The sequence below is a fragment of the Nansenia antarctica genome, assembly GCF_963989245.1.
Source record: "Nansenia antarctica genome assembly, chromosome: 14".
NCBI lineage: Eukaryota > Metazoa > Chordata > Actinopteri > Argentiniformes > Microstomatidae > Nansenia > Nansenia antarctica.
This window is the reverse complement of record NC_137684.1, coordinates 30,269,244-30,280,533: the sequence shown is the minus strand read 5'-3', so window position 1 is coordinate 30,280,533 and position 11,290 is coordinate 30,269,244. Positions and strand designations below refer to the sequence as shown.

The 11,290-nt window shown below is 44.4% G+C and overlaps 2 protein-coding genes across 2 annotated transcripts in view; both read right to left on the bottom strand.

Moving 5' to 3' along the window:
- The window catches only part of tes (testis derived transcript (3 LIM domains)), a 17,967-nt gene extending 8,598 nt beyond the window's left edge, over nucleotides 1-9,369 (bottom strand). The window contains exons 1-2 of the mRNA XM_080544884.1: nucleotides 9,263-9,369; nucleotides 3,841-3,926 (exon numbers count right to left, since the gene is read on the bottom strand). Of these exons, the coding sequence (XP_080401010.1) occupies nucleotides 3,841-3,926; nucleotides 9,263-9,289 (113 nt within the window). The 5' untranslated portion in view covers nucleotides 9,290-9,369. The remainder of the gene's footprint in view (nucleotides 1-3,840; nucleotides 3,927-9,262) is intronic.
- Nucleotides 1-11,290, bottom strand: part of egln2 (egl-9 family hypoxia-inducible factor 2) — a 646,007-nt gene that overhangs the window by 170,646 nt on the left and 464,071 nt on the right. The window lies entirely within an intron of this gene.

Below are 11,290 nucleotides of genomic sequence, written 5' to 3'. Positions count from 1 at the left end.
ATCTCTCTGCACTACAGTAAACAGTTAATCAGTAACGTTAGCCGCTTTTGTGCTCATGTAGGCCTACTTCGTATTATATTATAGCTGATGATCTTTGTGTGTGTATGTGACTGTCAGTCACAAGTTTATATTCTGTATATTCATAATTTATTTTTTTTGGCCATCCTCTAGTTTTGGCTGTGATTAGAAAAAAAAAAAAAAAAAAACAAACGCTGTTTTGAGCACGCGTGCGCGTTTCATGCGCGCGCACGCGCGGTCGGCACTACCCGCCACCATGGTAAAAATTCCTGGAGGAAACACTGTGTCCACATGACCAAGGTCGGTGGAATTTGTTGTCGGTACAGATGGAAAAACTCAACACAGCGACAGTGTCAAATACATCAAACATACACACATTACACATGACTATCACACTGGACAATGTACACACATAACCACAAGACAAAAACATACCGGTAGTCAATATTTACAACTATAAAAAACTAAAACATAGTCAATATTTACAACTTATAAAGTGCAGTACATCTGGCAGGGTTAGTGCAGTGAGTCAGGTGTTGAGAGTCCTTATAGCAGAGGGGAAAAAACTGTTTTTGAAACGGGATGTTTTGGTGGCCATCAATGACGATCGTTGATAATGGAGGTGAGAGGACTGGACAGTGTTTAAACCATACTACTTCTCTCACTCATCATCGTACATATCTGTTTCCAGATCGGTTGTCATGGAAGAAATTCCAACAGGAACGGGAACAAGTCCTGACGTTTGGAAACCAGGAGGAAACAGATGTTCCTGTGTGTGTGTGGAGGTTAAAGCAGCATTTACATGATGAGGGAAAAGAAAAGTACTGCGTTAAGCGAGCCATTGGACTTGTTTTGACTTCAGAACTGAATTGAATTGAGAAAGTGTGTATGTGCAGTCCCAGGTTGGACAATAAAGAGCAATTCTGACTGCATGGTGGAGACAACATGAAGCTATTGTTGTGGTTTTATATCATTTTATACTGAGAAATGTAAGTCTCTCTACAGTTTGGTGAATCTAGCAGCACTCAAGGAAGGCCCATTTCCTTCCTGTAAGAGATGGGCCAAGATCTGTGGCGCAGTGAATAATTCTGACTATGGACGGGGCCCATAACTTGTGTAATCACAGATTTGTATAATATGATTGGTTCCCAAGAATAGTGACCTCATGACCAAGGACAGTTCTATAAATATGAGTCCCACCCATCGTTGGGGGCTTTTTGGCTTTTTGGCTTTTGCTTCTTGCTTATTGGTCTGCTCGTTTCTCTCTGCGCTCATGTGACTTTGCTTAATAAAAGGCCTCTTTGGAGACAATTGATCTAAGCTCTTTGTGCTTTATAAGTTATACTAAATCTATTAAGAATCAATTAAATCCACAACACTATTTAAAAAATCCTCAATAATACCTGATGATTTCTCTTTAAATAACCACCACATAAAAGGCTTTATCTGACGTGGGTCATGAACAGTGCTTCCCACAGCGGAGGGCTTCATGCTGCTTCATGCTGTTTGTGGCTCGCAGGCTTCATGCAGTTGGATTCCTCAGCCCTGGATCTCCACTCTCATAAATCTCTCCAGCGAGACTCTCTCTGCCTAACACGCCTCTTCTCTACACGTTACGTCACTAGTCAGGACCGCGAGGCGTGCCTTGGCATGAACAGACCAAATAACACACAACAGAAGAGATTTAAGCTCAACTATTTGAGCCTTTATCTAAACAGTATACTGTCACTTACATGTGGCTATATTTAAAACAAGTAACAGCAATAAACAATAGCCTATACAGTAGCAGAGGATGACAAACAAATGTCCACTGTGGACAATCCAATTTAGCCTTTCTACTACTGCTGGTTGCACACACAGGGTTCCTACAAGTTTCAACGAGTCAAATTTAAGACCTTTTTAGATCTTTTTTAGACCTCTTTGGATATAATTTTAGACCTATTCGTGACACTATGATAGCTTTTTGTCATCCTCGAGGTGATGAAATTAGGGATTTCACTGCCATACAGACAAAAAAGGAAGCGAATTGGCATTTTTTGGGGTTCCAGCTTGATTCATTTCCGTGTAAATAGATGTGGTCGGACTGATTTCCTTGCAGGGTCTCATTTTTAAGACCTAGCACCTCATTTTTAGACCGAATAAGTATAATTGAAATTCAAGACCTTTTTAGGCCTTGAACTTTGGTTTGCTGGATTTTTTACTTTAAGGCTTTAAGACCAGGGCGGGAACCCTGACACACACACCTGGTCAATGTGATCCCTCAACTACCCTTTGCACTACTACTGTTTACAAATGCTACCTATACCGTATTTCTGCACATTGCACATAGGCTACCTCTTTTTGATATGGACTCTCTATTTATACATCTGTAGTGTACATACCTACTGTACATAGCTCATAACTGTATATGTACCTCTAACTGCCGTACTTGCCATACTGTACCTATCACTATCACTGTCATGTTTTATATCATGTTTTATATCACTATCTGCACTTCTGGTTAGATGCTAAACTGCATTTCGTTGTCTGGTACTCTCGTTGTACCTGTTACAATGACAATAAAGATCATTCATTCATTCATTCATCTGATCTAATCAGAGGTCTTGTGGGACAGGGGGAGAGGGGACTGTAGGACTACTGTACAGTCAGGCGTTTACTGCAGAACAAGACTTCCACTTGATTCAGTTGAGGTTCTGTTTGACTCAATTACATTTCTTCTATTTTGAAAAAAGATAACCTTCCTTTGGTGGTTTACAGTGTACTTTGTACTGTGTGTGTGTGTGTGTGTGTGTGTGTGTGTGTGTGTGTGTGTGTTAGGGTAGGAGAGGGTTGGGGGGAGTGGAGCTCTAGGGGACAGAGAATGCGGGCCAAAGTGAGGTCGTCACACTACACTTAAGTTTAAGAATGAGTCACATGACCCCCATACAAGCCTAATGCATTTGACTTCCTCTTTCTTTTACACAGAACCAATCAAGCAGGGCCTTGCATGTCCGCCCCAACAACTGTCATTCACCAGAACGCCCCAGTGTGACATCACAATGATTGTGATGATGTTGCCTTAGCAACTGGTCGTAAGTCAGCACCAGGGCGCCTGTTGTGATGTCTTCAAGGAAGCTAGCAGAGGGTGGATAAGTGTATGGGAGGCTGAAGGCAACAATGCTTGGCTAGTCGTTCGTTCTGATGAGTCATTCGGGCCAAATAAAGGAGAGCATTGTCAGAGAGGCGACCCGGACAGGAAGTCCATGGAATGTACCCCAGTCATACTGAGTTCCAGTCAGAGATAAAAGAGAACAAGAACCGGAGACTGGACACAACATGTATGCCTAGGGGCTTTCTCTCTCCTTCTTGTTGTAGGGGGCACATGTACTGTAAGTGGGTAGGCAGGGTTCCCACACCTTCTGAAACATCAAATTCAAGCACTTTTCAAGGACTTTCAAAACTCAATTCCCTCAAATTCAAGGACCCAACACGCCATAGTTTGAGACAGATCTACTGTAGATGAGAATTGATATAATAGGAACTATCCGCTCACAGACACACAATTAAAAAGAGAGGCTTGAATGTGTGAACACTAGATGGTCTCTTGCCTTCTCTACCACAGCACAGCAAAACAATACATTGTGAAATGTGTGTAAAGTTACTGTGTTAAGTTAAGCAATACAGAGACTTATCTATATTAGGCAAAACATATTTTTTTTAATATATAGATTTCTTCAAAAACTTAAGGCCTTGATTTTTTTCTCTCAAATTCACAAACTTTCAAGGATTTCAAGGACCCGTGGGAACCCTGGGTAGGGGGTGGGGGTACAGAGCAGTACAGACCTCCAGAAGTGCAGCTCGAACCCCTCGCATTTGTCCTTGCATTTCATACACGCCGCCCCGGCGCCGATCTCGTGGCCGAGGGTCATCTGCCAACAGAGAAAGTTTAAAGTTTATTGTTATGTCACATTACACAATTCAATTCAATTCAATTCAATTCAATTCAATTCAACTTTATTGGCCATAAAAAGGAACATGACTTGGTATTCTACATTGCTGAACAGGCTACAGTACATACAACAACAAGACGACAACACAACAATACTCAAGACAAAATATACAGTACCAATATGAGTGAATAAATATACTGTACAACTAAGTGCAAGAACATGTACAGTGCAAGGTGCAATGATCAGGAATTATTGAGGAGGGCTGTGGCTTACACAAGTGTAAGAGAGTAAAATTCTTAAGGCTATAGTGCTTTTCCTGCAAACGTTGCAGCTCAAAGTGCTCCAATCATTATATATAATCATAATTTAATTATTTAGTCATTTAGAAGCCAATATTAAAAAGATGGGTTTTTAGTCTTAACTTGAACATATGTGCTGAGGTTGCATCTCTAATGTAAACTGGCAGTGTATTCCACAATCTGGAGCATAAAATTAGAATGCAGCCTCACCAAATCTCTTCTTTTGTACATGTGGTACACAGAGAAAACCAGCATCAGAAGACCTGAGAGCTCTATTGGGCTGATATGCTAGCAGAAGACCTGAGAGCTCTATTGGGCTGATATGCTAGCAGAAGACCTGAGAGCTCTATTGGGCTGATATGCTAGCAGAAGACCTGAGAGCTCTATTGGGCTGATATGCTAGCAGAAGACCTGAGAGCTCTATTGGGCTGATATGCTAGCAGAAGACCTGAGAGCTCTATTGGGCTGATATGCTAGCAGAAGACCTGAGAGCTCTATTGGGCTGATATGCTAGCAGAAGACCTGAGAGCTCTATTGGCCTGATATGCTAGCAGAAGACCTGAGAGCTCTATTCGGCTGATATGCTGAATAGAGCAAAATATCTTTCAGATATTCTGGTGCTATGCCAGTGAGAGCTGCCAGTGAGAGCACAGCACCCCTTTCCCTCTCACATTCGCATCCCTCAGACATACTTCTCCCTCCAACACCGGTGTTGTTGTCCATCTTACGCCGTCAGGGCTGTCTGCTGCGCCCATATATGGTCAAGTATTTCACAATGCTGAGTGCCCTGCACTCTCTGCTTTCAGAAGAAGGCCGTTCGTTTGGCCCAGGGAGGGAGAGCTGGAAATGAGGATCGACCCCCTCAGGGAATGTGCAGCCAGTCGATACTGAGGAATGCCAAGCTCAACTTCAGCTTTTAAAACCGTGACCCCGTCAATAATATTTACATTAACACCCCCCTCCTCCTCCTCTTATCAACCGCAGACAATGTAGAACTAAATATGTCTGGCTTTTTAAAAGTGAATAGACTAAAAGTGTAGTTATTGAGCTGGGTCAGCCATATCTAGGCTAACTCAGGTATTCAAATAAAGTCCAGCTGAACGTTCATCACTTGAAAACAGAAATATGTGCTAAAGGAAGTTGTTTTACTTCTTGGGAACACCGAGGACGACAGGACGTTAAGGAAGAGCTCAGACAGTGTTTGAGACTACCGAGTACCCAGATGGTAAATGGACTGCACTTATATAGTGCCTTTATCCAAAGCGCTTTACAACGGCCTCTCATTCATACACCAATGGCGGCAAGCTACCATGCAAGGCGCCGGCCCGCTCACTGGGAACAATTTGGGGTTCAGTGTCTTGCCCAAGGACACTTCAACATGTGGCCAGCCGGGGCTCGAACCGCCGATCTGCCGACCTTGTGATCATTAGACGGCGGCTCTACCTCCTGAGACACAGCCGCCCCATAAATCAGATGAGTCAGTCTCCCTGTCAGAGTCCATCAGGAAGTGATAGAGATCAATTGCTGTGAGTAAGAGAGAGGAGGCGCATTAACTGACAACTTGCAATTGAGTTCTATGAAACATTGCCATGATTCACTTCCCACCACACCAATGACAAATCCGATTGGCCGAGCCTGCAGCCACTAGTGACAACTGGGCACATGGTGGTAAATATATATCTTGCCTGGCCAATATATGGCCCATAGGGGTGCAACGAAAGCATATGAACAGTTCTCAGCAAACATCCTCTGGTTCATCTGAACGGACGTGGACATCCCCAATCACTGTCTGTCACTTTGACTTTGTTTGCTATAATGTTGATTTATTTTTACACAAAAAAAGCTCTCTATTTGCAGTAAAACATCATTTAGATTTCACCATTTAATATTGTATCCACACTATGTATGGGCATCATCTGCTAAAGGAGCAGTGGAAGGCTGTGCATAATCGCAGACAGATGCACCCTGTCCTGTCTGTATGCTGTCAGTGTCACCCATGGTCAAGGTCCTTTCTGGAGTGAACGGGCTCGTACACAGACAGGGATGGACAGGGCTGATACACAGACATGGGTGGACAGACAGGAGTGGACAGACAGGGATGGACAGACAGGAGTGGACAGACAGGGCTCTACACAGACAGACAGGGATGGACAGACAGGGGTGGACAGGGCTCTACACAGACAGACAGACAGACAGGGATGGACAGGGCTCTACACAGACAGACAGACAGACAGACAGGGCTCTACACAGACAGACAGACAGGGCTCTACACAGACAGACAGGGTTCTACACAGACAGACAGACAGGGACAGGGCTCTACACAGACAGACAGGCATGGACAGACTGGGATGGACAGACAGGGATGGACAGGGCTCTACACAGACAGACAGACAGACAGGGCTCTACACAGACAGACAGGCATGGACAGACAGACAGGGGTGGACAGACAGGGCTCTACACAGACAGACAGGGATGGACAGACAGGGGTGGACAGGGCTCTACACAGACAGACAGACAGACAGACAGACAGACAGGGCTCTACACAGACAGACAGACAGACAGGGCTCTACACAGACAGACAGGGGTGGACAGGGCACTACACAGACAGACAGACAGGGCTCTACACAGACAGACAGACAGACAGGGCTCTACACAGACAGACAGACAGGGACAGGGTTCTACACAGACAGACAGACAGGGCTCTACACAGACAGACAGACAGGGCTCTACACAGACAGACAGGGCTCTACACAGACAGACAGACAGACAGGGTTCTACACAGACAGACAGGGACAGGGCTCTACACAGACAGACAGACAGACAGACAGACAGACAGACAGGGCTCTACACAGACAGACAGACAGACAGACAGGGCTCTACACAGACAGACAGACAGACAGACAGGGCTCTACACAGACAGACAGACAGACAGGGCTCTACACAGACAGACAGACAGGGCTCTACACAGACAGACAGGGCTCTACACAGACAGACAGGGCTCTACACAGACAGACAGGGCTCTACACAGACAGACAGACAGGGACAGGGCTCTACACAGACAGACAGACAGACAGACAGGGACAGGGCTCTACACAGACAGACAGGGCTCTACACAGACAGACAGACAGGGCTCTACACAGACAGACAGGGCTCTACACAGACAGACAGACAGACAGACAGACAGGGCTCTACACAGACAGACAGACAGGGACAGGGCTCTACACAGACAGACAGGGACAGGGCTCTACACAGACAGACAGGGCTCTACACAGACAGACAGACAGGGACAGGGCTCTACACAGACAGACAGACAGACAGACAGACAGACAGGGCTCTACACAGACAGACAGACAGGGCTCTACACAGACAGACAGGGCTCTACACAGACAGACAGACAGACAGGGCTCTACACAGACAGACAGGGCTCTACACAGACAGACAGACAGGGACAGGGCTCTACACAGACAGACAGACAGACAGACAGGGCTCTACACAGACAGACAGACAGACAGACAGGGCTCTACACAGACAGACAGGGACAGGGCTCTACACAGACAGACAGACAGACAGGGCTCTACACAGACAGACAGACAGACAGACAGGGCTCTACACAGACAGACAGGGCTCTACACAGACAGGGACAGGGCTCTACACAGACAGACAGACAGACAGGGCTCTACACAGACAGACAGACAGGGCTCTACACAGACAGACAGGGACAGGGCTCTACACAGACAGACAGGGACAGGGCTCTACACAGACAGACAGACAGACAGGGCTCTACACAGACAGACAGACAGACAGACAGGGACAGGGCTCTACACAGACAGACAGACAGACAGGGACAGGGCTCTACACAGACAGACAGGGACAGGGCTCTACACAGACAGGCATGGACAGACAGGGCTCTACACAGATAGACAGACAGACAGACAGACAGACAGGGGTGCCGCCCCCTTCGGTTCGGTCCCGTTGGTGAGAGGGTTCGCAGCCTGTGCGAGTTTAGAAGATCACTAAATCACTAAATCAGCCTGGAGATGAATGTCAGGCTGAGAATGACCTCGCCTCCCGTTCTGGTTCTGAGCTAATTTAAATTTTGTATTAATTAATTGTAATTAATTTTGCCATTTAGCAGACGCTTTTATCCAAAGCGACTTACAATTACGAATTACAGGGACATTCCCCTTGGAGTAACTGAGGGCTAAGTGCCTTACCCAAGGGCACACTAGTAGTGGTGTGGTTTCAGGCGGGATTTGAACTCACAACCTTCCGATCACAAGTCCAACTCACTATCCACTAGACCACCACTACCCCACACTAGACCACCACTACCCCTGCCCGATTAGGTTCTAAGCCCTCCATCAATACAACACTTCACTTAATGAACTCTGAAGGCATGTTCTGTCTGGAAGTAAAGTGAGTCTCCTAAAAAACCTTTGTGGCTTGAAATTCTTAAATGAACATAGGGATAGATATTATCCCTGAGTTGTGTAGCTGGACAGTACATGTGCATTATGTCATATGAGTCAACTCAAATGGAGTTCCTTTGTCCGCTCATATCATCAATGTTGTCTCTCCACTACCCATACATCGTTTCTACCAGTAAGATTCAACATGTTTAGGGGAAGTCAAAGTGCTCTCTGAGGCCATGGCACCTTGCTGTGTCTCTCACTTCTGCCATAGTTACTGATGCTCTCTAGTTGTGTGGCATGCACATTCATTCATAGCATTTTTGGTCAGGGACTTTTTGAGCTATTTGACCAAAAAGCCAGGAAAATAATAATAAGAAGAAGTATACCTCCAATAACAATACTGTTCCTACTACTACTACGAGCTCAGATGTTGTTCCACCAGAGTCGCATTGATAATGCAGCCACAGCCCACAAAACAGCCTTGTCTGCTCCTGAGACTCACACACCTTTCCAGGGCGTTGCCAGATCAGAGTTGCCAGATCAGAGTTGCCAGATCAGACTTGTCTTATCAGTGAAAGGAGGAGGAGGGGGAGGGAAGTCTTACCTTCTTTATTTCTTTTTCTACTTCCATGTCCAGTCCAGTGTGTGTGTGATGTGAGTGTCCAGGTTCAATGTCAAACAATCACCAAAACGATCGACTCTCCTCTGACAACAAACTTCAGATACAGAGATAAGACTTTACTTTGCCACTGTCCCGTTCACGTTAGAGAGAAGGGCTTCCGCTCTCTGCAGGGTTCAACTCTAGACCAATAGGAGTTGAGTGCGACACCCAATAAAACACGGGACAGCCAATCACCGCTTAGGGGGGGAGGGACTCTTTAACAATGAAACAACAATGGTGCGTTCGTTTGGTCTTTGGGGAACTCGCTCGCTCCCGTTAGTGTTCGTGAAATCATAACTCATTGCTTTTGAAGTGGGATCAGATCGTCAAACAATGCGAATTGTGCGAATTTCCTAATCATAATGAATGTTTACAAACGACAAACACACATTGTACATGTATGTGTGATTGCTAACAATTAAATATGTTGAAATTATATAGATAAAAGAATAGCCTACTGTTCACTCGGGAACTCCGAGTTTCCTCCAGCTGCCGAACGCACCATTACTAAATAATATACTACTACTACTACTACTACTACTACTACTACTACTACTACTACTACTACTACTACTACTACTACTACTACTACTACTACTACTACTACTACTACTACTACTACTACTACTACTACTACTACTACTACTACTACTACTACTACTACTACTACTACTACTACTAATAATAATAATAATAATAACTTTTTTTTTGTATAGCGCTTTTCCTGCAAACGTTGCAGCTCAAAGTGCTCCAATCATTATATACATTTAATTATTTAGTCATTTAAAGGCAATATTAAAAAGATGGGTTTTTAGTCTTGACTTGTATGTGCTGAGGTTGCATCCCTAATGTAAACTGGCAGTGCATTCCACAATCTGGGTGCATAACATAAGAATGCAGCCTCACCAGATCTCTTCTTTTGTACATACACTTCTTTTACACATTGTAAATGTCAAGGCAGTTTTGTGGGCTGTGGCTGCATTATCAATGCAATGGGTGGAACAACATCTGAGCTAGTTAGTAGTAGTGTTGTTATTGGTGGTATACTTCTTATTATTATTATTATTTTCCCCGCTTTGGTCAAATAGCTCAAAAAGTCCCTGACCAAAAAATGCTATGAATGAATGTGCAGAGAGCATCAGTAACTACACAGCATCAGTAACTACACTTTAAATAACGTGAAAGACACTTTAAAAGACACTTTAAATAACGTGAAAAAATACTATTGTGCAATATGACAACCCTAGTCGACTATCTGTACAGTATAGTACAGTGGATTGTGTACATAGCCTTTATTTATGTAAACCAGCTCCTTCCCTTCTTGTTTTTTTTTTTTTTTAAGTGTTTTTTTTTCTTTTTTTTCCCCCTTTCCTAACACCAGGGGAGCCACCCCTCCTAAATTTCGTTGTTTGGTACCTGTACTGTAGCAATGACAATAAAGTCCATTCATTCATATGGCAGAAAGGATGACCATGATTAGACCATATGAATGGAATGTGTCATGTCATGTGCAACACATTTCATATTTCACCGCTGATTGGTTCAGTCTTGACAGATGTTGCACACAGTACAGTACAGTACGTCCATCCCAATGGAAAGCCCCACGCGCTGCGGTTCACTAGCAGCTACAGGATCGTGCAGATGCAGGAAGCGTGTAATGATAATGTGGTTAGAGACTTCCTGTCGAGTTAGTGTGTGTTAGTGTGTGTGTGTGTGTGTGTGTGTGTGTGTGTGTGTGTGTGTGTGTGTGTGTGTGTGTGTGTTAGTGTGTGTGTGTTAGTGTGTGTTAGTGTGTGTGTGTGTGTGTGTGTGTGTGTGTGTGTGTGTGTGTGTGTGTGTGTGTGTGTGTGACAAACAGATTAGCCTCTCTGTAACTACTTTATCTGTATCAGATCATCACTAGAGGTATTTCATACTGGAGCCTGCTTGAGAGTTAAAAAAATAAAAAATAAAATAAAACATAATAATAAT